General features: G+C 42.0%; 2 protein-coding genes across 14 annotated transcripts; one reads left to right on the top strand and one right to left on the bottom strand.

The window, feature by feature from the left end:
- Positions 1–1,261: 1,261 nt before the first annotated feature.
- Positions 1,262–10,188, top strand: mmp23ba (matrix metallopeptidase 23ba). The gene is made up of 8 exons (XM_080445425.1): positions 1,262–1,572; positions 4,677–4,813; positions 5,482–5,621; positions 6,175–6,342; positions 6,485–6,649; positions 7,071–7,181; positions 8,264–8,390; positions 8,653–10,188. The coding sequence occupies exons 1-8, from the start codon at positions 1,453–1,455 to the stop codon at positions 8,825–8,827; spliced, it is 1,143 nt and encodes a 380-aa protein (XP_080301551.1). The 5' UTR covers positions 1,262–1,452; the 3' UTR covers positions 8,828–10,188.
- Positions 9,989–27,422, bottom strand: cdk11b (cyclin dependent kinase 11B). 13 transcript variants are annotated; one of them, XM_080445412.1, is made up of 22 exons: positions 27,386–27,415; positions 25,695–25,742; positions 25,136–25,266; positions 24,445–24,584; positions 24,199–24,326; positions 23,797–23,941; positions 23,659–23,715; positions 22,484–22,701; positions 22,066–22,197; positions 21,880–21,978; positions 20,740–20,883; positions 20,383–20,460; positions 19,903–20,132; positions 19,064–19,154; positions 18,840–18,961; positions 18,008–18,113; positions 17,469–17,590; positions 16,654–16,761; positions 15,659–15,775; positions 14,728–14,876; positions 11,221–11,410; positions 9,989–10,873 (listed from the first exon to the last, which is right to left on the bottom strand). In XM_080445412.1, the coding sequence occupies exons 3-22, from the start codon at positions 25,244–25,246 to the stop codon at positions 10,781–10,783; spliced, it is 2,580 nt and encodes an 859-aa protein (XP_080301538.1). In that variant the 5' UTR covers positions 25,247–25,266; positions 25,695–25,742; positions 27,386–27,415; the 3' UTR covers positions 9,989–10,780. The 13 variants fall into 13 exon arrangements, with proteins under 13 accessions (XP_080301538.1, XP_080301545.1, XP_080301544.1 ...); XM_080445419.1 differs by having other exon boundaries at positions 20,383–20,457; XM_080445418.1 differs by having other exon boundaries at positions 20,740–20,880.
- Positions 27,423–27,876: the final 454 nt, after the last annotated feature.

Genomic DNA, 27,876 nt, shown 5'->3' with positions numbered 1-27,876 from the left:
GTTTAGAGAAGACTCAAATTAACACCTTCAGCACTAGCTGAGCTATTATATGAGTTGGATAAGCTACAACATGCCAGTGATGGAAGAAGCACTCACATGTCATACTTAAGTAAAAGTATCAATGCTGCAAATATACTGACTGTTACAAGTAGAAGTCCCATATTCAAAATGTACTTGAGTAAAAGTACAAAAGTATCAGCATCAAGATATACTGAAAGTACCAAAAGTAAAAGTATTCATTGTGCAGAATGTCCCATTTCACACATTTTCTAATGTATTAAAATATTTGGAAAATAGCAGATCTACAAGCTCACAGTGCATCACATCGCGACTCATTCTGAGCTTGTAGATCGGCTATTTTCAAATGGCCGAAATGTATATAGGGTTGAAGTGGTTAATGTATGTTTTGTAATAATAATCAATCTACAAAGTAACTAGTAACTAAAGTTTTCAAATAATTGTAGTGAGTAAAAGTACAATATTTGCCTCTGACATGTAGTGGAGAAGTATTTACTGAAAATTGGAAATACTCCAGTAAAGTAAAAATACCTCAACATTGTACTTAATTACAGTACTTGAGTACATGTACTTATAGTTACTTTACACCACTGCAACATTATCATACTATACAATACATTAATATTGTATATTATGCAACTTCTACAATAGCTCATTTCAACAACTCGGTTGCCTAGGCTCAAAACTTTTCTCTTTCTTTTTTTAAAGCAAGCTGAGTTTTATTAGAAACACAGAAGTCGTGCCATGATATTTTTCATAGACTTCCTCTGCTTTCTATGACTGTGACCCCATGCTGCCCCATCTGAAGTAATGTGAAACCTGCACCTGGCAGACGGTGCGGAACAGCGCCCCTGGCGGCCAGAGAGGAGGTGAACAGAGCTGCAGACGTCTGGTCTGAAGTCTGAAGTTCTGAACAGTGTTGCCATGTCGGCTTATTATAAGCGACTTTGGGCTTATTGTCCTGTAAAGAAGTTGCTTGTAAAATTTGGTAGTTGCGGTTGTGTGGGCTTGTTTCTAAAGTGTACTTGGCTTATTTAGGCTTGCTTGGTTCCAAATGTTTTAATTATTCAAACCAGTGGTTCTCAAATATTTTCATGAAAAAGTTGTGTGCCATAATATTCCAAATATTCCACATTTTATTGCAAAAAAATAGCCGATAAGTGCTCATGTGGCCTATAGTTGCTTCTTTTGGGCTTGTTTTCCTAGACCTGGTTGCTTATTTCTCTCGCAAAACCTGGCAACACTGGTTCTGAACCCAGTCCGCAGGCTGGACTGCGCTGCCGTCTCTATTTATCACCGCTACAACTACAGTAGAATATTATATTTATTATAAAGCATATGCAATGGACGAATACTGATGTCCACCACGGGAATAGATGGTACATCTGTCTAAGTCTTCGTTGAGGGATTGTTTTTTGTTTTGTGGAGGGTGATATGATCGCAGCCATGCAGCACCAGACTGTCAGAAGCTTAGCGAGAGTTCTCCTCCTCGTCTTAACGGTGCTGATCGGCGGCGTTCTGCTCGCGGGAGCCTTCCCTACCTGGAGGCTGGAGGTATGGTTGGACCACTGTGGTGGAAAAACTACTCACATTTTTGTACTTAAGTAAAAGTGTCAATACTGCAAATTGCAGTATTGACACTTTTACTTCTGCAATGCAGAAATACTCTTGTTACAAGTAAAAGTCCGGAATTCAAAATTTACTTGAGTAAAAAGTACAAAAAGTATTGGTATCAAAATGTACTTAAAGTACCCAAAAGTAGAAAGTACTCATTATGCAGAATGTCCCATTTTGAAAGTTTTCTAAATTCAAATATTTTGAAAATAGCAGATCTACAAGTTTGTAGATCAGCTATTTTCAAATGGCCAAATGGCCAGGGCTGCAAGCAGTTAATGTATGTTTTGTAATAATAATCAAAATCTACAAAGTAACTAGTAACTAAAGTTTTCAAATAATTGTTGTGGAGTAAAAGTAGAATATTTGCCTCTGAGATGTAGAGGAGTAGAAGTAAAAGTACTGAAAATTGGAAATACTCCAGTAAAGTAAAAAATACCTCAGAATTGTACTTAAGTACAGTACTTGAGTAGAATCTATGCATTTATCTGCAGCTGACATTGACTAATAGTCTACTATAACCTGAACAACTAAATAGAAGACCGTAGATCTAAAGCAACTGTTATTAAAAAACGAAACAAAAAAAACATCCCTCCTTGCTGGAATTAGAGGGCTTGGGATGCGAATTAGAGGGCATGACTCACTCACTCACTCACTCACTCACCTATTCCTGAAGAAGTTTAAACATTCCACCTTGAGCACTTTCGTTCAAATGACCAAGATTTCTCAACCTCACAGCTGATTGATTGATTGATTGAGTACTTTATTATCAGTTTGCAAAAAAGGTACAGTGGTACAGATTTATACAAAAGGATGCTAAAAGGATAACCCAAAAAAGCCCAGGGCTTATTTCCATTGAGGTCCTGTGTATTCAATTCATCGAGAAAGAATAAAACTGAAAGATAACGTTTTGCTTGTATGGGGCCTAATAAGATACAATTGTGGGCGAGTGTGTGACTGGATCAATGATCTTTGATCAGAACTACCACGCTCACCTCTGTCTTGATGTATTCATGTGGTGGGTATTAAAAAGATGATCTAAAAAGAGCAACGTGAAACAGGACCAGAAGTGAATTGAGATGAGCTGGACAAGTGTTTCCACCATCTCAACTGCAAACCAACATGGGACAAACTACCAACTCTCAGGATCATTCCCATGCTTTACAGCCATATAAACAGTAAACTGTGTTTATTTAACTCTGCGAGTGTAAGTATACTCTTAGAGTTACATAAGAGGATTTTACTGTGTAAGATAACACAGCTGAGGACCAGTCCCTTGAGGGACAGACCTCCCTTATCCATGGCGTTGTCTATGTGTCATTTCCTATTATATATAAACATCCTCAGATGACATACTTGCAGATGGGAAAGCACTGCATCTGTCCCCCCATGGCAATTGTTTTTAGCAAAACAATGAAAACAAGTTTTATTTGTATAAGCATTTAAAACACACTGTGGCATTCTGTACCGTCAGACCTTGTGAGAGTTCTACCAATAAATGTAAAAATGGAAACATATTACTATATTGTTGTCGCTTTGTGGCTTCTACATTTTTGCATGAAGAATTTGAGCCATTAATCTAATGGGTGGAAACCATCACCTCTCTTTAAAATAATCTTAATTGCATTCATATCTTACACACTCACCCAGCAACATTGAGGGGGAATTCAATTATTGTACAAAATATTAAACTATGATTACAGTAGAGCAAAAAATCCCATCATTACTCATCCCCAATATACAGTATAGTCCTGAGTGTCAATTTAACTCAGTGTTCAAATGGAACCTAAGCGTAGAATAGTCTTAAGTGCACACTGGCTTGCTCTGTTTGGTGATTTCAGGAGGTAAATGGTTATGCAGGTAAATTATCTATTAATCTTGGGGTTAGATGTAGGGTAAATGGGGTAGACTTGATGTATGCCTTCCTTCTTCAACGTTTGCCAAACAAGAAACTGCAGAAGCAGTGTGTGTGTGCCAAAGGTAGAAGCTTAAAACAACATGAAATACCTTCAAAGGATAAAGATTTAGGGTACATGGGCAGCTTTCATGTAGTTGGAGGAGCACAGAATGCCTTCTCCAGTTTCAGGAGTAATAAACGTCTGGTTTAATGTGCACCTCCTTGGCTCTGTTAACAGGAACCGAGGAAAGTCTTAACTCTATTGGCAAACAGAAAATGTATAAAAACCATATCATTATTACTTTATAAAATGTATTTTGGGAGTGTTTCTGTTTGGAATCCTCCATGGTCAGAATCACGCTTCAGTTTCAAGTTGGTGAACTCGTGCATTTATCAGTTCACCTCCTTTTTCCATAAATAAAAAAAAAGAATCAACTGGGACAAGTGATATTATGGTATATTGCAGCCAAATAAAACCGACCTACAGTTTAACTTGCCCAGTCACAGCATATTTACGATAGCACTAAAACAAAAACTACCCATAGTCAGCCTTTCAAAGCTGTAAAACGAGAATAGAACCCAGGTGTTATTATTTGGGGAGTCTTTTTTGCCCCTCCCCGAAGGGACATCAGACACAATCTATCTGCAAAATGTATCATACTTAACGTTTGGAAAGCGCTTTTTACTGCTGACCGCTTCCTTTTTCCATGAGATGGAATGCTCTTGCATGAAAATGTAATACGTAACATTCACATGCAAGGCGCTGAAATAACAGCAGAGTTATGTGCAGTAGTAACAGTAAAATCACAGCAGACCTTGATGTTCACGAGACATGTCAAAATCTCTCAAGAGTCTAAAATGTGGCAATACAACATTATACCATATTGCTTTTGTTTGAAACCCTGTGGAAAACTAATTACAGCTAAATCACGGTGTCAGAGTGTATTGTCTTCAGAGTGAAACCCAAGCAGGGCCCTTAAGGTTCAGTCTAGCTTATTTCAGCCCATAAAGAAGCTCTTTCACCACCAACTGAACAATACCGTCTGTGTCCTGTCGCGTGCTTCTCGAGTGTTCTTTTCCTGTGGAGGCCAGCAAGACGGTTGGATCATGTGTCAGGTGGTTAATCAAAGATTTTTATTTGTCCAAGGAAGAAGCTCACACCAGTGTGTTGCTCATTGGGATCCGGAAAGACGCCCGCTCGCAAGTGCTCCATCTCTCCAGGAACAAGCGCTACACCCTCACCCCGGAGCAACTCAAATGGGACAAGTTCAAGCTCACATACAAGTACAAAGATTGACTGTAATCCATTTCATGCCAAATCCTCATCCTAGACGAACGGCTCCAAAATTGATCTAAAGCAATAGAGCAACATACAAAATATTACCGTAAAATGCGGCATCTGTGTGGTGCAGGAGTAAAGTTTCTACCCACCACCGTGGAGACTAAGGGATGCATCCGGCTTGGACGGGTGCTCCAACGAACACAACTGTGTTTGCGGCAGGGAAGCTGGTTGGGGAGGGCGATCTCTTTCACTGCATTAGTGACTACAGATTGGTCAGTGTGCCTGTTCAGCAGGGAGAGGAACTGGGAGGAATAGTGTGTTCCTCCTCATGCATCATGTCCTCCTGGTGAAACTCCTCACGGTCAGGTGAAACCTTGCATGTGACCAACAGTAGGGCTTAGCTGTGACAGGGACTACACATGTGAGGAAAATTGGGAGTTGGCATATAATGACTAAATTGAGAGAAAGGGGGCGTGTAGTGCCATAAAATGGCCAAAGGAAAATAAATACATCTGAGAGCGATCATAGATTAGTAATGCTGAGGTAACAGTATATCAGAAGTTTTTGTGGTGTTCCCTCTTGCTTCTAGGGCCTGTCTGATCATTATTCATTGTTTTTCTTTCTGAAGATAAATGGTTGTATACTAGATGATGCTCTTGTTTCTCTACAGACTTCTCTCTTTTCCAACAAACTTGATGAATGCCAGTGACACACGCAAGGGTATCGCCAAAGCTTTCAGCATGTGGAGCGATGTCTCACCTTTCAGCTTCAGAGAGGTGCCAGCTGACCAAGACGCGGATATTAAGATAGGTGGGCACATGGCATGTTCTGTCACAAACAGATGTTCCCCGGTGCATAGTTCTGGGCCTTCTGCTTTTGTCATTACTTGCTTTTCTCTGTGTTCATAGGACCTGTGTGTAACGCCAAACCTGTCAACACTTTTATTTGGCTTTTTTTTTCCCTTCTTTTTTTCCTTTTAGTATCTTTACGCTATGGCTAATTTGATATTCAGTGTGATTCATAAAACGTTTTTGAAAGAGAAAAAAAATGCAGAATATCTTCCAAGCATGTCTGACCATGGTGTAGTAAGTAAGTAAATCAAGCCTTGTCCGTCCCATTGGGAGACAGCCCCAGTGTCTGGGATTCTTGTTGCTGCATAAATTCTCAGTGCAAGTGAGAAAAATGGTTGTCATCCTGTGTGGGGGGTTTGTAGAAAAAGTTTTGTTCCATAATTCATCATGTCCCAGTTGTACTGTATGCAAAACAGAATGGCTGGAGTGAGGATTTCCCTTCTTGGCTCTGAGATATGACTCTCCTTCTCCCTGTTGCGTTCTCTCTTCATCTCAATTCTCTTCTCGGGCAGGCTTCTATCCCATCAACCACACAGACTGTCTACAGTCCTACCTGCACCACTGTTTTGACGGTATCACTGGAGAGCTGGCCCACGCCTTCTTTCCCCCAACGGGGGAAATCCACTTTGATGACCATGAGTACTGGGTTCTGGGAAACATGCGTTTCAGCTGGAAGAAAGGCCTGTACCTTTGTGTCAATCTTTCTGTTTCATCTTTACCGACACCAAATACACTTGACTTGAGAACACTTGCATAAAGGGTGTCTGTGAGAGAGGGGCACAGTGTCCAAGATGCAAAATAATTGATGGTATCTTTGTGCAGGAGTTTGGCTGACGGACCTGGTCCACGTGGCAGCACATGAGATCGGTCACGTTCTGGGACTCATGCACTCTCTGAACCCCAATGCTATAATGCACCTGAATGCAACTCTGACAGGGCGCAAGCTAATCTCACAGGACGAAGTGTGGGGCTTGCACCGACTCTATGGTATGTCAAGAATTCTCTCTCATCTCTCAGATGTACATTTGTTTCTGCATGATTTATTCTCTCACTCTAGAATGCAGTCTGATTAACACCTATTCTTAGACTTGTAGAACATGTGAGTACTGTATAAGATCGCCGTGACTCATTTAGAATCCAAACCACCTAGATTAGGAACTCTGGATGGAGAACACGCGGGAGGTCTGGCATCAGTTCCACAGTTGCTTCCGAAAGCCAACGTGGCATTATTGAATATAGTAGACACTCACTGTGAGTCATCATTAGTATGTGTGTATTTTGGCGAGTCATATTCAGTAGAAGTAAGAGCAGATTATCAGTCCAAATTCCTGCGCTGCAGAGCGAAAGCTGCTCTCCGATCCCTCTCTCATCCCTCCCTCCTCTTTGCTCCATCTTTACTCTCCTACAGGATGTTTGGATCGGTTATTTATCTGTCCCGCCTGGGCGAGGAAAGGCTATTGCGACAGCAAGCGCAAGCTCATGCAGAAGCACTGCCCCTCCAGCTGTGACTTTTGTTACGGTAAGACAGAGCAGTAGTCCAGAGGAAAAAAGATTACGCTCCATCGTCTGCTGCCGGGAGCCGCTGTGAACCGTTTGCCAACAGAGCAACGGGAGCCAGCAGGTCCAGCCATGTGGAGCTGTGATGGGGGTTTTCAAACATCTGATTCTAAAACAGATTAGCACTTGCCACTGGGGGGAAACTAATTCAGGAAGAGTTATTTAGGCTCGGAAAACTCCAGTGTCCGCAGAGAGGCAATTTGTGTAAGGCACGGAGCACAACAAAACGCAACTGCAACCTGTCTTGAGCTTTGCACCTGGACATACACTGCTTAACCCATTAGGAGCGCATTCAATAAATTAGCGGGTCTGTGTCAGCACTCAACAGCCGTACTCCTTTCGTAGACTTGCATTCAAATACATCAGTCCTGAGGTCTCTGGTTGCACAACAGGAAATGGCTCCTCCTAAACCATCACAGCACATAAGATTGTTGTGGGTTTCTCTGTTGTTTTTTTTTGGTCTGTAACAAGGGACAGTGTGGATAGAAGCGAGACGATATGATTCCTGGCTCCGGGTAATCTGTTCCTCATTGCTGATTGGGAGACGTTGTTCGGCTGTGGAAAAATTCCTGAGTGACTCCAAACCGCTGGAATTTCAGACTGTGGCTTGAGGGTTAGAGACGCAGAAGGTCAAATTGGATTTTTGCGGCATTAACGAGAGCGACTGTTTTTTTTTCCCCTTCTTTTTTCGAGTAGACTTTTCAGCTGACCGCGAGGCCGTGCCTGTGGTGCTTCCTCAGAAACCAGACAGCTAACACTGATAAGACAGCCCACAACACCAGAAGGTCTAAGGTTGGGGGAGTGGGGCATGTACAGGAATTTTGACAGTTTGGATGCAATATTAATTGCACGTCATCAAAAGTATGTTAAGATGTGTGTGAGGAAAAGTTATGGTGACAGTTCTGAAATAAAAAGATCACCCCCACACACAAACCACGAATCTGAAAAAAAAAAACATGACAATGACAAAGGAGTATGACTGTGTGGTCTGGCGTTGCAGGGAATAATTACACAATATTTGACCTCCTTTGTCCTCACTTTTAGAATTCCCCTTCCCCACCGTGGCGCCCACGCCCGCTCCCCCGCGGACCAAACACAAGCTGGTGGCTGAGGGCAAGAAGCTCACGTTCCGCTGTGGGAAGAAAATTGCATCAAAGAAAGGCAAAATATAGTGAGTGCGCCCTTCTCATCTCATGCCTTTACACCCAACTTGCCCATGCTGATGCGATTTCATTTGACCACTTATGTCCCATTATATACTTTGTCGTACGATGCAACCACTCACAATGTGGCACATGGCGACGTGTTGATCTCCTACTTTTGCCATTTTGGAAAAGATATTACCTATAATGACATGCCCAAAATATGGACACCATATGTATATATAGTGTTTAACTGAGTGCTGTTTTATGTATGACCCCCCTCCCCATTAGCTGGTACAAGGACGGAGAGCTGCTGGAATACTCCCACCCGGGGTACATCTCGCTGAAGGACAACCACATCAGCATCGTAGCCAACGCCATCAACGAGGGCACCTACACCTGTATTGTGAAGAAAAAGAACAAGGTCCTCACCAACTACTCCTGGAGGGTGCGAGTGCGCTTCTGAAGCCCACACCGCGCACCCTGCAGCACAGATGCACTGGGTATTACAAAAATATAGAGACAGAGAGAGACACTCATTCACACACAATAGTCAAAAGGGGACCTCATTCACCAGGGCACATATTTTCTTTTTTTGTGTAGTTTTCCTTTTTTAACCTCCCACCCTCCACTGTCTCACACACTACTCACTTTTGTGCATTATTTGTTGTCCTGTAAATGCATTTTCATACATGCACAAATAAAAGTTATGTGACAAATAAGTATTTCTGTGAAAACAAAACTGGAAAACAAAACGAGGTACACAAGTTCGCTCATATTTACTGTAATTCTGAGATAAAGTATTTGTGAACTGGTATTTAGAACTGACGTGCGTCACGACACCCAACAGAAGACAATCTGAAACAAGCAGAAGACTGTGTAAACGCCGTACAAAGATCCTTCTGCTGCATGCCATTTGAAGAATTTACAAACTGACCAAACCAAAGCACTTGGGCCAGAATAAGCAATGTTGTCTACACTCCGTGGAACTGTTTGGACCTTCATCCACATATGGAACATCTCAGACGTCTAGCTTACTTTACTAGCCTCTGAGTGAGGCCAGCAGCCTCCGCCTCTAGAGACCTCAGTCTGTTCCACTACCAGCTCTCTTTCCAGACTTATTCACCACATCAGGTGCAGTAATCCACAGTAGGGCTTGTGGGGGACCCATAGATAAAAGTGATTAATGCACATTTCCATTTTGTATCGGTTTGGAGTAATCCGGAGACGAGGGACTTTTGCTGCGTGTGTGTGTGTGTTCCAGTCTGAGCAGCCAAGCCGTCTTGCAGGAATGAGACTCACTGTTTATTTTTCTCCGGTTCAAAATCGAAAAGAATTTATTGTTTTAATTCTGAAGTCGCGGAGCCACTTTAACAACAAAGGCAGAGCGGGGTCTGGCGCTCTTTCCCTCGAAAGAACAAAGTACTGAGACAAAGTGTGCAGTGCAAAGAATGACATCACTTTTGGACGGCTGCTACTGAGCTGGGTTCAAGGCCGTTTTTTGGGGGGGTATTTTTCTTTTTTGGCTTGACGTTTTTCTTTTCTTTTTTTGCACTCTGGCAGCGTGGGGCTGTGTTTGCATAGCTCAGACAGAGTTTATAAATACGGGGGGAGATGGCAGACAAAATAACATTTCAAACTTTATTTCTAGCAAAAACAACGTCCTCTGTCAGCATGCAAGCTGACAGCCGTTAAGGTAAATCTTACAATGAGATGGATGGGAAAACAGAGCCAATGCTGTGTCCTTATACAGTAGCCTCTGCAGTCAGGAAATACCAGCCGTTTAAAATCTGGTCCTCTTTCAGAGAGCACATAAAAAAAGGAAAACTTAATACAAGAAATCATAAGAGCTACACTACAAAGAGACAGGAGGACATATGCTGCACCTCCAGAAGAGCTAGACATTGTCACATTTGTGAAATGGCTTCAAAAGATACTGTTACAGTTGAAAATCAGCCATCGAGTGGGACGGGGGTGAGGAAACGAAGAAGAATTCTGGAAATTCTAACAAGGTCTAGCCACCAATCCTGTTGTGTGGCAAACAGTCTTGACCATTTTAGTAAGATTTGTAATTTTCACCCCAGGACATCATGGGCCGTTCCAAAAATGAGTCCAACTTCCAAAGAGAACTGAATGAGTCCAACTTCCAAACAGAACTGAATGAGTCCAACTTCCAAACAGAACTGAATATGTCCAACTTCCAAACAGAACTGAGTTTGCCTTCCAACAGAACTGAATGAGGCCAATGTCCAACAGAACTGAATGAGTCAAATTCCCAGCAGAACTCTCATGATTCCTTACTCTCCATCAGGCTGGCAGTCCTGTCTCTTTCGGTGTGATTGTAGCGCACATTGAAAAGCGCTTTTGGATGAAGGCGCTATACAGCATGCAGACCATTGTGAGCTCCAGCGCGGTCCACTCAGAATTTGAGACTGAAACCTGGGCCCACGGCCGATGCTCCCTGGTTGCTGCTTGTCAGATGAAAGCCTGTGTCTTTGAGGTCATCATCCCCCTAAATGACACAGGGTGAAAAAAAGAAAAGAAAAAGATAATTACCTCACAGCATAAGTTCACAGTAGTACCTGTATAACGGATGCAAACATCGGTGCAAGTTGACGAGGAGTGACACAGAGTGGGAACTAAAAAGTTAAATCAGTGCTCATTTAACTCTGAGAGCGAGTTACAAATGGTGCTGAAAGCATTAGGAATGTAAGGCTGCCTATCATGGAAAACACAAGCAGGAAGTAAGCAGACACACAAAGCAGAAGACTGTAGGTCTGTAATCTCTTTAGCACACAGATGGCATTCAGAGAGCGGCTGGATCTATGTAATGGAGAGAATGCAGCCTAATGTCCTTACCAGCTGATTGTAGCCCAGGCCTCCCTCGGGCGGGCGAGGACTGGTGCCTCTCTTCACCCTCTGCTGCTCGCTCTTGGCCGGCCAGGTGGGGAACATGGAGGGGTCGATGGGCTGCGGGGTCTCATGGAAGTAATCGTGCTTCAGCGCCTCGTCCGACAGAATCCTCTTACTGGGACAATAGGTGAGGAACCTGAGAAAACAGCCCGACGGGTCACGAGAGGTCTGGACAACACGACTGCGTTGATGGACCGAGCGTTGGTGTTTTTTTAGATCCAAACTGTCTTCACTACGCAATTCAACGATGTAAAAACGCAGTGTTTTATTTTCAGATTCAGTGAAATCTGACTTCTACGAAATACAAGTGAAAAGGACAGTGACAGATGATTTTGGCAATTGTTTCCCCTTACGATGATTGAACAATTCAATTTGGACAATATGGCCACTGAGGTTCAAGTTAATATATTGATGAGCGCTACAGGTTCAGCAAAGATTTGGAATTACAGATCACATTAGCAACAGGGAATGAGTGGGTGCTAATCAATTAAGGCCCTATACCTTCTTTTAACTTCTCTGATGTAGAACAAAGGACTCATCTCATAAATCCACATGGGAACATCATGGCTTCACCTGGGATTTCGGACTTCATGTGGCTCAGTCATCTATGACATCTATGTGTTCAAATTTGGGCAAGGTTTCCGCCTTGACTTAAGTAATTTAAATATTTATATGGAAATGGATGCATTACTGTTCGTGACTGTTTCAAAAGGTACATTCCATTCATTTGCACAGCAACTTCCTGGTTTGTGCTAGCAGTCGACTACATTCTTGAAAGTTATTGTTGTGGTGAAATTGATATTAAATTTAAAAATGGTTTTAATTGGGATATGTCTATGATTTTCATCTCGCCATATTTGCTAACCGTGTAAGAAAAGCAATAAGTCACACAAGGCCATGGCCAACAGTCGGAAGCCTTCCACACCACGTCAGGCTTGCTGCGCCTCTTAGCCGTTGTAAAATCTACGGTAAACCATGGCCTCTTGCGACTTATTGCTTTATTTTATTTTCAAGGGAAGAACACTATGCAGGAGTCCTTTGTTCTACGACAGTTGGCTGGCCCATGGTCTTCTCTGACGCACCTTTTGATCTACAGGTGTGCAGACTTTCTGCTCTGTGAACTTGTCTGATGTGAATACTACTGAGAGTCAAGAGAATGTTGCTTGAGAAAATGTGGCCTCTGAAGATTTTATAGATAGATGGATGCACTTTAGATTGGAAGGATGCCTACTGCAGCAGTTACTAAATGGAATATAGTAACTAAGTAAAAAAAATGCCACGATTTTGTCATTCTTTCTGTAGGAGAGTAGCGTACAGTTCTCAGTTGTTTCACACTGATAACAAATGTCACAAAATCTAAGGCATCTCTAATATTTTGACAGAGCGTGACGTGCTTCAGTGGTGACAGTGAATCACGTGATTTCCTACTGTAGTTTCCAACATTACTTCCAGGTACCACGCAGAAAGAATTAAAGTTTCTCCAAACACAGATGGTATCAAATATACAGTAAGTAAATATCATAAATGACAGAGCCGCCTCCCTGACAGAATAGTTGGACACATTTGTTTTCTTTTTACTTTTGGAACACAGTTCTTATGACGCGACTTAAAAAATGTCTACGGGATTTTGAATGGGAAAAACATTTCTGTGACCCAGGGGATGTGGGTTGACGTCAGGACATCAGTACTCTATGGCCTGATAGGCTTCAGAAATCAGTTGCGCCTCAAAGCCAGTTTCCACATAGCATACAACTGTAAGATAAGTCATAACCGCGTGTTCACAACGACCTACTTTGGACAGGGACCTAGATGGCGTGCAGAACAACTCTACATCGAACAAACGTGTCACAGAGGCTTTTCCATTGCTATGAATCGTAAGGTCTGTTCTATAATTCTCCATTTCTATGGGCTAGTCTTAAAACATTCTCCTGCACACAGGGGTGTGATATTCCAAGCAGCTCTGCAATGTCTGCCTGCCAATCTGCACTCGTAGCCTTCAGCTAAACTGTGCTTTGTTTGAAGAGCTTTGATTCTGAAATCCCTCTCAAAGCCGCTGACCTCCCATGACTTGACTGTCTCAAGGTCACTGTCTGAGTTGGCTCTTATGATCGCTGTAAAGTTTGCCAGACCTCCGCTAAAGTGCGACACTCTTCGAGGCACACGAGAGGACGTGTTGTGGCACCACTCAGCTGTGAGATAATGGAATGTTATGGTTTTTCCACTCGCAGGTGCAGGCTAATGCTTACTTTATACTATGCCGTATGATGGTGCAAACATGAGCCCATTAATCTTTTGGGGTAAAAACAACGGTTTATAGTAAAACAATTCCTCTCAAACCCATGGCTCAGTTGTGCGAGCACCAGCCCTGAGTTTGTGTGCCACAAAGATGGAACGGCATTGAGGAACTTTGATGAATTCCCAGGATGCTACTTCTGTCATGTTTTAGGCCAGATTGCCAAAAGTGCGCTCACTCAAATGACCTGGAAAGCGTGACGGCATAAGTTGGGACAGCAGATTATTATTACATCAAGGTATAGCAATTATTCTTGGACAAAATCTTGTTGTGGAAATAACTTGCTGCCAAAACAGTCATTTGTTTTAAGCATAATGACTTTAGTCAGTTTTCCACCTTATTCTTCAATCAACATCTGAGAAGAAAAAACACTTCCCAGACATTGTTTTGTAATTCTGGCTGACTATGTTGACCAACAATAATTCTATAAATCTAAATCCTTACAGGGCATCCTTACCAGTGTAAACAATGTCCAGCTGGGTGGAAATAGGTGCCAGCTTAGGGGGGTGTGGTTGGCACGGATGTATAAAGGGTTGGTGGATGGACCGAAGGTCCTCTATGATGTGAGCTAAAATAGTCCACCACATTTTATGGCTCTATTCTTGAAATGTGCAGCAAACTATAAACCTTTAAACATCTACTATGCTGATCTTTGAGCATTATAGATGAAAGGCCTATATTACTTTAAATCATACTAAGGTAAATAACACATGATAAACAAAGAAATTCAAGGCCTCTTAGCATTTTGAATCTCATTGTTCTGTTGTAGTAAGTTTACACCAAATGAAACGGAAATAAGCACAAAACAGTTTGACCTGCCTAAATCACATGAATGGGTCTTTGAAATCTACAGAAATCTACTGAGGCCAAACATTTCCTCATAATACTAGACGGACAAACAACTTTAAAGTGGTCGGCATGAGCAGCAGGTTTGCAATACCCTAAAATATGCAGCCACCTGTCTGTTTGGTTTGCCATTAGTCTGCTGTAATAAGCTAACCAGCTAGAAGAACTGGTGTGGAAAACTTTATCAGGCGCATCACATTGTTTTTCAGCAAACTACAGTAGGAGGATATACACGAGACAGAATATACAGCAGAATGCGTGGACTGTGATGTTGTGTCTTTAGTGCGGAGGCAAACAGCCTTGAGGAGCCTTACTTGTTCATGAGGTCAAAGCCTTGGTCGGAGAGCAGCGCACCAAAGCGCTTTCGCAGGTTGTTGTAGGGGTACTCTGTGAAAGTCATCTTCTTCACAGCAGGGAGCTCGTTGTAGCCTGGCCAAATCTTCTCACTGGGCGACCCCAAATCCTGGTGTCAACACATACGAGTCAACAAAGACGTATAGAGCTGTCATGCAGAGAGCACTACGTCCAGGCGGGTCTCCCCACGGTTGTCTTGAGGTATTTCATCAACTTCAGACCAAGAGAGACCCACAGTAGTCCAAATACATATTTCAGCAGTTCAATTCATCACTATTACGTAACATACACCATTTAGCTATTGGACCGTGTGCATAAAGAATGGAAACCACACAGTCATTCGGTTCAGTGCTTCACAACTGGTTTCCCCACTGGGACCTTAGGTTTCACTGATCCGAAATTCAGGGACCAATACACTAACCACTTGTGGGGGAACATTTGCCAAAAATAAATCTACATCTACAAGCTCACAACATGTCTCAACGTTGTGAGCTTGTAGATCGGCTATAGTTGGCGAAGTTTTTGTGTGTGTTTTACTATTGCTTTTGGGTACCGAACCACCCACTCATTGACCTGACCCACTGATTGAGAGAGACAAAGTTTTCAATTTAAAAAACAACACAGAAAAGCGAGGGTCACAGCATATTTGTGACACAGGGCCATTCTTCTTGGATAAAGGCTGGCCTAAGAGGTGAACAGGGAGGGCTGAATGACAGCAACACAACACACCGTCCTGTCATGCTTTGTGCATAATGATCTCTACAGGATAATTGGTGTAGCCAACTATGAAAACTATAAACATTCACCAGGAGAAAAAAAACTTAAGCGGCTGTTAATATCACTGTACGAAATTACTTCATTTTGTAGGGGGGGCAAATGAGGGCATCTTACCTTAAAAATCTTGTTAATTTGGTCAATCTCAGACTTTCCAGGAAAAAGAGGTTTCTGGGTGAGGAACTCGCCAAATATGCAGCCCACTGACCACATGTCTACAGCTGTGGAGTACTCCTGTGGAGAGAAGAACAAACACCATGTCACTCTAGAGAGAGGGGGGAAAAAAAGGGGCCTAGACGGGCTGCCAGGCATGTGTCTATGTTCAAGTCTGCAGTCTGAATGCTGATGTGCTTTGACTGCAAAACAGGATTAGTGTCATCTCGCCTTGGGCACCACTAAGGTGGCTGTTTGGGATTGATGGACAAAAAAACACGCTGCATGTCCTGAAAGGGTGGCTTTATTTTGTATTTTTTGGAGCATGTTTTAGTTGGAGGAAAGCGATCAAACATGTGTAAGTATGTGTCTTGAGAGAGCGAGTGACGGTACCGTACGTTAAACGTCGACTGGTTTTCGCTTCATCTTGTGCGTGGAGATATTTTCATTGGGACCTATTTTGGCTTTAAATACTGCTGTGTATGTGTATACATGCTATGAAACTACATGATGCATTGCGAGTGTTCCGTGCTCCCACTTGTTGTGTTCTTATCCCTCTCTTGGCTCTCCTCGGTCTGAACAGAACGACGCCTGATTTATACTTTGTTGTGAAAACGGTGTCGCTCACCAAAAATAGCGAATCTACAAGCTCTCAACGTGTCGCCTCAAGATGCGTTGTGAGCTTGTAGATCAATTTTCGTACAGGTCCTTCTTCTGGAGGAGATCTCTCACAGACAAAGCAGCCTTCCTACTGTCTTAAGGGCTTTTCACGTGGGAGTGTTTGACGTGCCTTGTAATTCATTTTCAACGAGAGGCGAAAGGGCAATAAAACAAATAAACATAACATAAAAATGTATTTCAAAAACTAATCCTTAGGGCGTCCTCTTCATACGTTTCTGGTCACAAGGTGAACCGAATGTTTCTTTAGTTGTGGCTGTAACAGTGAGACAGTGACTGACCTTGGCTCCCAGCAGCAGTTCTGGAGAACGGTACCACAGCGTCACCACCACGGGCGTGTAGGGCTTCAGTGGAGATCCGTATTCCCGGGCCAAACCGAAGTCTCCGATCTGCAGGAAGACATGACAGGTGGCAAAAAAGTGGGCCTGTCAAAGCAGGTCTGCTAAACAGTGATGCTGCACAACATTACAGAGGAACTGCGTTAGGGTAATTTTAAAATTACCCTAAGTCATAGTGTAGGAAATATAATGCCCATATGTGCCCTTGTTTGTCCTCTAGCTTTCATACTAAGTCCTAAAATGGAGGTCATGTGTATTCTTTCTCTCTGAGAAAGGAGTGCAAATCAGGAATAAGAATCACAGACCTCAATAGTTCTGGACAAAACCATGCTTCGATGCCCTCATACACTCATCTAAATCCTGCAACTTACTGATGGAATCGTAAATACTTTTGTACTGTTACAAGTAATCTGTATTAGAACACTCTAGCAAATATTATCTGATGAAATGTTTTATACTTTATTTAGTGTAGGTTATTTCCCTCCAGTATAAGAAGTCCAATGTCACTGTGGCTAAGATAGGCATATCATCCCACGCGAACACCATGAGAGTTTAGCTAGCTACCTGCAGGGGTTACATATCATTGTTCCAACATTACTAACCCTATCCCTAACCCTAACCGCACGCGGAAGCCACGTAGTCGGAGTAGTGGGATGTTGGACTTATGAGCAGTCACCACCTGCAGGAATTCTGAAAATGAGAGAAAACATTGTTTGCCAGTTCCTCTTCAGTGTGTTTTGGAGTGGGGTAGTTTGTACCTTGAGGATGCCTTTGTGACTCAGCAGCAGGTTGGACGTCTTCAGATCGCGGTGGAGGATCCAGTTGTCATGGAGATGGCGGACACCTCTCAGCAGCTGAATCATAAGGGTCTTGACTTCGCCTGTAGTGGACGACAGGGCAGACAATGAGGGTCTTCAGTGACAGACCGGGCCAACCAGGGGTCTATACTAGGCCCCCCTCCTGTTTTCGCTCTACACTAAATATCGGAGAAATTAGCCGATCTAAAAGCGCTGTGAGCTTGAAGATTGGCTACTTTCGGTGGCTGTTCGTCCCACCGAATAGGGACGGCACAAAGGTTTAAGTGGTTAACAGCGCAGAAGAGAGGCATCCAGCGCTAAACCCCAGGCCACACTACGTAAATATGAACAAACCCACTGTGGGGAAACATGGCCAACTCGGCTAGGTAAACCGACAGACACCACTTCAGAATTATGTTCTATTAGAAACAGCACATTTTTGATCTGCTGCTGCTTATTACGCAGAACCGAACAAACAGAAAGAGTGCGTCTCATGTTACCTGGTAAGAAGGGCTGCTTCATGGTCTCCATTAGACTCTTGAGGTCATGCTCCACGTAGTTCATAACGATGTAGATCTTGTCCATATTGCTTCCAACCACGATTTCCTAATGCAGATTGGGGGGTGAGGTTAAACTTTACTTCAAGAGCATAAGTAGATGAAATAGGAAAAGCTTATTTCTCTGCAAACAGCTTGTTTGCACTTCATTTCAATATTTTTTTAAACGCAGACATTTACATAATGTGAACCCACTGTCTAAAGCCTAGGGGCATGTTATAAACAAACGATTATGTCCTTTTGAGGGAAACATTTACATTTTATGAGAACAAACGCCGTCTTCTCTTCAAGCTACAATCTGTAAATGTTATGGCCTCTACCGAGAAAGTTAATTGCTGCCACATTCAAACCTGGGTCTCCCATGCAGGAAACCAAACAAAACATCTACTGCTCATACAAGAGATAATCCCCACATGGTCAGGGGAGATATTGGGCTTCTGAGCTCCAGGCAGGGCTACCTGTCAACCTACCAAACATCAGGGTCTACATATCTCAATGGAACCACCACCAACCACTGCAGATGTACAAGTTATATTGTATTAACATACTCTACCACCCTATAGATTGGACAAATCAACATTTTATTCATGAAGTTCCATATTGCAGCTTTATACTGAGAGTTCTCCGACACAGTGTTTTCTTCTTCTTTCGGCTAATTCCCATAAGGGGTCACCACAGCGTATCATCGGTTTCCATCTCCTTCCTGTATTTTCCACACACATACATACATATATACACACACACACACACACACACTTTTGTGAGGTTTTCTCACCCTGACTGTGACGATGTTTGGGTGCTGTGCTTTCAGGATAGTGTTGATTTCTCGGAGCGAGGTGATGGGGAAGCCTTCCTTCTCCTTCTCCATCTTCAGCCTCTTCAAGGCTACGATCTCGTCTGTGAAATGAAGATGTGGTTTTCGTTGGTTTGCAAATTGCAAATACAGATTTATTTGTGGTTAAAGGACACGTGAAAGACGTGTCCTTCCTGTTTTCTTACCCGTCTTTTTGTCCTTGGCTCTGTACACCACACCGTAAGTCCCCTCCTCTATACGGTTCAGACACTGGAACTCCTCAACACTTCGACAGCCCTAAAAAACAACATGATGCAACCATTGAGATTCAAGGAAGATGATGAATTCAGTTACAACATCTGGGGCGGGGAACCATTTTGTATCCACTGGAAGTGGTCACAGTAGCGGGTAGATCTAAAAAATTCATGAAAATATATTTATTCCCACATCTTCCTCGATCTAATATTCCTTTATATACATGTGATTGACTAATACATTACTTTCTAACCCTTTCTCTGACCTTGATTTTATTTGTGTTATGGTACAGGTCCCTTTTGTCCCATTGTCTGAGAGTGCTATGGCTTAGTGTACAAATGGACAACTAAGGGTCCATTTGGTTCCATTTTTACACTCTTTGGAGTTAAAAGAACTCTTCTACCCAAGAAGCAGGAATAGGGGACAATCTTGCTTGCCACAACCAACGGGTTGCTTGTGTTTTGTGTGGTTAATTTCCAGTGTTGCATTGCTGAATTGGAACGTGGTTTCACTCTATTTTAATGATGTGACGCGTCGCGCACGTCGCTTAACACCTACAATACAGGTCACACAATGGACAATTGATATGCATCTAGGCTCATTCCTATGTTAATTCACCTGATGCGAGTCGGGAGCCTTTGTAAACTTTGTTGAGGTGTGAATTTAAAGTTGTTTTAAATCTATGCATGTGCCTGTGCGTGCTCCTGTTCAAAAAGGTTGTTGCACGGCGTGTTAGGCCGTCCCATGAGCAATGCAACCCTGTTAATTTCCCTTGTGCATTGGTACGGACCTGTAGAGCGGGGAGATATTTGGGCAGCTCTTTCTTCAGCTCCACAGGAGAAATGGGGGGAGAGTCAGGGATGTAGTTCTCTTCAGGGGTCGGGGAACGGGAGTGGGTCTGAGAGTGGGGGCTGGGGTCGCCATCCCCTGCTTCCTCCTCTTCCACCTCCTCCTCCTCATCCTCATCGTCCATCTCCTCACCGCTCTCCTCTGTGTCGTGGTCAAAGCGCGACTCCGGCACTGAGGGGGAGAATGTGACCATTAGGACTGCAAATATTGATTATGTCCTTCTTTTAGTCTATCGATTACTTTGCTCTTTTTTCTTTTATTTATTTATATATATATATATATATATATATATATATATATATATATATATATATATATATATATATATATATATATATATATATATATATATATATATTTAAATTGTATTTATTATATCAATGAATTGACAAACGCAAACATAGTCAGGTGAAGTGTCTACCTATAGGAATGGGAATGTGGTTCCCATTCTCCCTCTCCTCGTTGAACTCATCAGACTGCTCCTCATCACTGACATCTTCTGAGAGACAAAAAAACAAGCGTGTGAGTGTATGATGTGATAGTACTGCATGCATGTGATAGTACTGCCTGACATTTCTTCCAGTTTTCGATGTCACCGTCGCAAAAATGCTTGCTCAGGGTGGGACAATGTTGCTTCTCTGCTGTAAAGTGTCTTGAGACAACTTGTGATTTGGCACAATCTATGCAAACATGTAATCGTGCTGTATGTATGGCAGTGCAGAATTAGAAGAAACAGGAGAGTAGTACAGCAGTAGTTTAGAATCATTGGTAGTGGTACCTGCGCTCTGGTCAGATCGTCCTGAAACTGACCCGGACTCCTCGTCTTCCTCCTCCCCTTCCTCCCCTTCCTCTCCTTCTGTTTGGCTACTGGACTCATCGTCATCATCATCCTCCCCATCTTCTGAGCCGGATGCTGATCCTGCTAGATGAGGTTCAAATAATACTCCACTGAGCAATGATCAATATACACTATGTCAAGTCCATCTATGATCTTTGTAACTGTGGTCCCAAGGTGGCCAATAATGCACTCCAAGCGACCACTCTGCTCGCCAGCCTCACCGTCAACACGAGCACTCTCTCTCGACCACACACAACCTATGCACCGGAGTCAGACTGGCCAGGAGTCCTGTGCACCAAGACAGCTCTCACCCGTCAGGATCACACAGGGTGATGGTCTGACAATTTGTTGCAGAGATGTAAAAGAAATTACAGCCATTCTCCCATCTGCCACAAGGGGCAATGGCCTTTCTGCTTGAGCACCAAGCCTTCACAGTGAATTCTAGGTAAAGTAGAATCAGAGACAAAGCTCCAAATTCAGAATGGGACCAAAAAATATACACTTTGTCAACCAGTGTTGTACGTAATCTAAATTATTCTGGACAACAATAAAAACAACTGAAGAACTGATGCATGGATTATTAGGATGATTAACGCTGCAGCATTAAAAGATGTTTCAACACTATGGATTGTGCTACAGAAGTCCTTGCCAAATCAGTATCTACTGTTAATACTCATGCTTGGTTAAATGGGGTCTGGTGAATAACAGTTTTGTGTATGACTGCTATTGTAGACTAACAGCTTAAACAGCCGTTGTCTTGTTAATTTGTTTTATTATGGCAGCTGCTGTTTCCACAGGGAATGAAGCAAAGGTGATGAAAAACAGAGGGACCAAGGCCTTTACTAGCAGCAAGAATGTAGAACACAGTCCTGCTGTTATGATATTCTATCTGCTACCAGGGAGAATATAGAATTAGGATGTCCTATCTACTGGTATTAGTATGTCCTAACTACTGGTATTAGGCTGTCCTATCTACTGGTATTAGTATGTCCTATCCACCGGTGCTAGGATGTTCTATCCCCTGGTGTTAGTATGTCCTATCCACAGATTGCTGACAATACTATGTGACAATTCTCTTACCTATAGAAGACTCTGCGGTGCTTGTCTTCCGTTCATTGTCACTGATGTCCTCCAGGTTTGCCAGCGGGTCTTTGTCCTCAGGCCTGTCATCCTTAGAGACTGGAGGGAGAAAAAAAGCAGGGGTTATTGCAGAGGAATACATTTGCACTGGTGATCAATGTGTTTGGGCTGGCGCTGAGAAGTTACCCTCACTTCCACTTCTCCGTGGCTCACTGTGCTCTGATCTGTCCCGCGGGGCTCGGTTTGGACTGCGGCTACGGTGGCTTTGTTTGGCCTTGTCGCCGTATTCGTCGGGTAGCGCCCGGTGGTGCAATGGCACTGTGGAGGGAAGCACAAGTCATTCAATTAGATGAGAGATACCTTTATTGATACTCCAGAGAGAAATTAAGACATTACAGCAGCATTGAAGAAAACACAAGCTAAAATGTACAGTACATTGCTGCTTTTCAAAAAGTAGAGTGGGCCTATTGGGGAACAGGAACTGGGTCAATCAATTAAATGTATTCAATACTTAAGGTGCAACAGTATAACCCAAGTGCTTCGACGCCTGGGTTACTCCAGTCTATAGGCACCAGCAGGGTGAGAAGTAAGAACAGCCACCAACCTTCTCTGCGAGGTTCACGCTCTTTGCGTCGCTCATCCCCCCTCCTCTCCCGCTCTTTCAGATCCCTCTGCTCCTTCTGCTGCTGTTGCTCGCGGACTTTGCGGTCCCGTTCGCGCTGCCGCTCCAGCTGCTCCAGTCTGTCCCTGTAGCGCGGAGAAGACGGCAATCCTGTCAAGAGACCTAAGCTCTGCTCTGAAACAGACCCCTCTTCTCTCTGTCTGCAGGACACAACAATTATTACATAGCCTAACATCAATTATTTGAGATAATCGCAATTATTTGCATAATCGTCAAGCATTTCCATGTAGAAAAATGTTTTTCAAACATTTTTCAAAAATAGCAGAAATAGCTATCGGCTACTTCCACTATTTTTTAAAAAATATTTTGCAATTCAAATACGAAATTATTAAATATGTCAGACATTTCTTTATATAGCTTAACCCATTTAGAACTGAGGGGGATCTTCTAAATCCTGACCTAAATTTTCTGAAAAACTAGGTCAGGATTTATGTTGCTATATACTGTACATGGCAACAACTACCCCAAAAGGGGTTCCCGGATTGAAAGGTATAGTTATGTTCCCGGTCTAAATGGGTTAAAAGGCAAACAGAAATGTAATTTCCATCCATAACATGTTCTAATGTTCAATGCCAAAAACACAATTTAATGGTATTTGTATGACAATGAAGTAAAATGTCATGAGCATGACAGGCAGCCCTACATCCAAGCATTGTGTGCATCATTAAAAGACACCGACAGGGTTTCCCTCAGACGTTGTGCACAATTTGTGGCACCTGGGGTGCTCAAGTTCCCCCCTCCCTCCCCCACCTGTGTGTGTGTGTGTGTGTGTGTGTGTGTGTGTGTGTGTGTGTGTGTGTGTGTGTGTGTGTGTGTGTGTGCGACAGAAGTAATCTAAAATATTAAACCAGTTTGTTTCAAAATATTCAATAATGTAAAGTCACATAAAAAATGACACAGAAGGGTGACATAAAACAGACAGGGAATATAGGAAACAAACAAATAAACAAAGAAAACACTGTCATGGCCCTTTTCCCCATCCCCATCACCCCATGCGATTCGATGTCATACGTCAAGTCTTAATCAGATGTTCCCCTGAACAAAAATGTATTTATTTCTGATGTTAACAGAGGGGCATGGGTATTAAGCAGACATACCTGGGGGAAACCCTGTCACAGTCACTCATGGTGATCACATTCTCATATCTGGTAGGCCTGCAGTAAAAGAGAATGTACAGTTTTGCGTCTGAGTCAACATGTACTTGTGAGTGTGTGGTCTGAGCGGCCGGTTGTCACCTCTCTCTGAGCGAGTGTGCTCTGGCCTGTTCCCTGCGCTTCTGTCTCTCCCAGTCTCGCCTGGCTTTGTCCTCTTCCCACTGGCGCTTCCTGCGCTCGTTCTCCCGCTCTTTCTCTTTATCTTTGGGCCGTACGTGTTTTCCTGCTGTGAAGATGAAAAAGTGTGAAGTGACGTTAGCAAATATTCCTTTCCAGTTTTTGTTTTTATGGTTTTTCTTTCTTTATTTGACAGTCAGTATAGAAAGACAGGAAACAGGGAGAGAGCTAGAGAGTGGCACGCAGCAAATGTCCGGCTGACCTGGGAATCGAACTGGGGACCCCACTGCCAGGCTCCTCAACCATCCGGCTATCAGGCCGTCCGCAACACAGTTTTAAATGACAAAACCAGCAACAGTAACGCACCTCCTTCTGCAGAGTGACTGCGATGCCGTCTTTTATCTTTTCTCTTCTCCTCCTTTCTGTGGTGAGATTTGTCTTTCCTCGCCATTTGCTGGGGAGGCTTGATTGCTAGTGAGTCATCCTCTTCTCCTCTGAAATCAATGCAAAGGAAACAAATAATGTCAAGATCATTACTATTTATTAAATGCCTCATTTTCAACACTGAACTCCTCTCAAAAGGTAATGTGAAACATTGGAATCTCTGTGTACCTGTCCTCTGTGGAGTCTTCCCGTGTGTAGGGGGAATTACGGATTGTTATTTCCATCTTCTGGTCCTGTAGTTCTCCTTCCTCCAGAGTGTCCCGTTTGGCTTCCCGACCATCCGCCTGTGGCACAGGACACGAAGCCAACTGCATACAAGAAGAGCACAAACAACACGACTGAGTTCCTTTTCAGTATGAGCAATATTACTGGTACATTTCAGAATCTATAGCCTTGCTTTAGAATACCACACTGCAAGGTTTTAATTAACTGTATTTTGAAATGAACTTGACCAAGGCCTAAAATAAAACCTACACTTTTATAATGGAAGTCAATTGGACTCAGATCGAGCTGAAACCTTGCCCAAATTTGGAATCATACATCATAGATTACAGATAAGTCATAGAGTCTTGACGTCATAAATGATTGATGTCTCAGGCCACATGAAGTCTGAGATCTTTATCGGAGCAACGTCATTCACATGTGGATCCCGAGATCAATATTAACAAAGATTGCAATACTAATAATTATAATACTCAATATTCTAATCAGAAACTAAAAAAGTCCAAACATTTTCTAATCCTGCCCAGTACAACATTTGTTTTGGTATTAAAAAAACATGTCTACACATACATCAATTATGTACATCAATTATGTACAGTATAACACAATGTAACTGGGTAACTGGGTGGCGCTTTACATTCTTCTGGCGTTTGGGCTCTATCTTTTCTTCTAGTTCTCTTCTGCGTTTTTTCTCTTGTAAGATTTCGTCGAGTGTTTTCACTTTCCAGGTGTCCTTTGCGTCCCCCATCGGCGCCCACACTCCACCGCCTGCAGCACAGACACAAAGCAAGCATCATATCACTGAAGATCCATGTGAATTATAATGAATAATATGAAATAAAATGAGGGAATGGTGGCTTTCACTCCCTGGTGATATTAACCACTTAAGCACAAATAAATGTTTGATAACATGTTTTTAATTACAATTTTATTTCTCCAAAAATAATAATAATAAATAATTTACACATATAACATGCCCAAAATGGGGATGCAAGTTCAGCGTGGTTAATTCCAATCATTATGCAGAGAAGACAAACAGAAACAAAGGGGCTACTGTGGAACAGGGGAAGTGTCAAGGAGTAATTAATGAGAGATAAAGCCTAAGTCATAATTGGTTGTGTCTGTTTCTCAAATGTAGCAGGGTAGTGATACTATAAAAAGGGAAGAAAAGGACTGAGCTTGTTTCCTATGGTTACCTGGGTGCCTTGCATGTTATCCAATCAAGCAGTAACGTCTCACAATCACTGGTAAAAGAACAAAATACAAAAAAAACACACTAATCCAAACTGATGCTCATATTTTGGTGGGTGGATATGGGGATATTTAAAGACTTAAATTCAAGGGTTTATTCATTGCCCCAAAATAAAGGATGTTTAGTTTGCACTGCAGTAGGGCAATTAAAAAAACAACACATGCTCTCAATAGGGCTGCACAATTAATAGAAATATCCTAATTTAGGTTTCACAATGATGCAATTGTGAAACTTGGCAATTAATTTAAACTTATTTTTTGGTAAGCTGTTAAGTCTTCTCATCATTGCACAAGAAGCGTTAACAATCAGATCATTGTACAGGCCACCTCCAAGCCTATCAAGCTCACTGACAAACAATAAAATCACAATCAGAATTGAAAACATAATATTTGGCATAATATACCATAAGCAATGAACAAGTAACCAAATGCATTTTTAAAAAAAATCATATATTTTTTCCACCAAAATTATTAACAGTGAGTGATCAATATCATGTGATTAGAATATTCAGAAAAATAATCAGGACTATCATTTTAGTCGTAATCGTGCAGCCCTAAGCTCCCAATACACAAGATACACATTAAAAACCAGCCTGTAAACGTAAGTAAGTACAAATAATAACAACAGCCACACAGAATTCAACCTGTCAAATTCGACTAACAAACTAGTGACTTATTTTCTGTAGGCCTAAAACCTTATTTATATTGAATGATCAAATAATGACTATAAATCGTACTTATATTATGATTATACACCGTCTTTTATTGATGTTAAGCTGTTGAGGAAAGTTGATCTAATAAGCCTAACTAATTAACCGGGACACAGATGCCGAGTGACACACGTTATAACGGTTTATAACTGTTAATAATAGCTCATTAATATCAGTAGATGTTTCCTAATGTAATTTCCAGCATTTCAAAAATAACGAGGAAAGGCGAATTGAGCTGTTATTATTATCAGTGGTGTAAGGTAACTACGTACATGTACTCAAGTACTGTACTTTTACTCTAAAACTTTAGTAACTAGTTATTTTGTAGATTTTGATTTTATTATTAAAAACATACATTAACCACTTCAGCCCTGTATACATTTCGGTCATTTGAAAATAGCAGATCTACAAGCTCACCATTGTGGGCTTGTAGATCTGCTATTTTCAAAAGATTTTTTTTTCTCACATTGTATACGTTTGAAAACTTTTCAAACGGGACATGTCTGCATAATGAGCACGTTCTACTTTTGGTACTTTACGTACATTTTGATACCAATACTTTTGTATTTTCACTCAAGTAAATTTTGAATTCCGGACTTTTACCTGTAACAGAGTACTTCTACATAGCAGTATTGATACTTTTACTCAAGTAAAAAAAAAGGTGAGTACTTTTTCCACCACTGTTTGTGTATAGATGTTACAAGTACAACAGTTGAATCTCTAGCAGCACGAGTGAGCTAAGCTAGGCTAACAGAACGTTGTGCTAACGCGCAAAATGAACGTCTTATGTGCTTCACATCAGTCACTGTTGCTCTAAACACACATATATTTGACATCATGTTATTATTTACAATGCCTTGAAGCCACTAGCTACTCCATGCTATAGAAATAAGACTCTCTAAAGTTGATAATAGATTCACACAAACCTGAAATATGCTCCGCGGTATTAAACAACACCGGAAGTCTGAACAAGCCACTTTCGTTCTACTTCCGGTGCTACGAGAATTACGTCCGGGTGACTCCAATGACAGGAGGATCCATCCATCCATTGAGGTTTTATCCAGTGGTGGAAGAAGACAAGAAGTACTCATATTGTTTTACTTAAGTAAAAGTATCAATGCCACAATGTAGAAATACTTAGTTACAAGTCAAAGTTTGGGATTAAAATTTAAATTGAGTACAAAAGTATTGGTATCAAAATGTACTTCAAGTACCAAAAGTAGAAAGTACTCATTATGCAGAATGTTCTATTTCACAAGTTTTCAAATGTATAGATGAAAATAGTAGATCTACAAGCTCACAATGCGTCGCGTTGTGAGCTTGTAGATTGGATATTTTAAAAATATTTGGTTGGTGGTTAATGTTTTGTAATCAGAATCTACAAAGTAACTAGTAACTACAGTTTTCAAATAAATCT

This window comes from Gymnoscopelus braueri (genome assembly GCF_963280865.1).
Source record: "Gymnoscopelus braueri genome assembly, chromosome: 12".
Lineage (NCBI taxonomy): Eukaryota > Metazoa > Chordata > Actinopteri > Myctophiformes > Myctophidae > Gymnoscopelus > Gymnoscopelus braueri.
This window is presented reverse-complemented; position numbering and strand designations above follow the sequence as displayed.

Excerpts from the sequence above, each read along its gene's own strand:
- mmp23ba (XM_080445425.1), top strand. The coding sequence starts at position 1,453 with ATGATCGCAGCCATGCAGCACCAGACTGTCAGAAGCTTAGCGAGAGTT. Across the intron at positions 1,573-4,676 it reads TCCCTACCTGGAGGCTGGAG|GAAGAAGCTCACACCAGTGT; the intron begins GTATGGTTGGAC and ends TATTTGTCCAAG. Across the intron at positions 7,182-8,263 it reads CAGCTGTGACTTTTGTTACG|AATTCCCCTTCCCCACCGTG; the intron begins GTAAGACAGAGC and ends CCTCACTTTTAG.
- cdk11b (XM_080445417.1), bottom strand. The coding sequence starts at position 25,246 with ATGGGGGACGCAAAGGACACCTGGAAAGTGAAAACACTCGACGAAATC. Across the intron at positions 23,716-23,796 it reads GCACACTCGCTCAGAGAGAG|GCCTACCAGATATGAGAATG; the intron begins GTGACAACCGGC and ends CTTTTACTGCAG. Across the intron at positions 20,461-20,739 it reads ACGATCTGACCAGAGCGCAG|AAGATGTCAGTGATGAGGAG; the intron begins GTACCACTACCA and ends TTTGTCTCTCAG.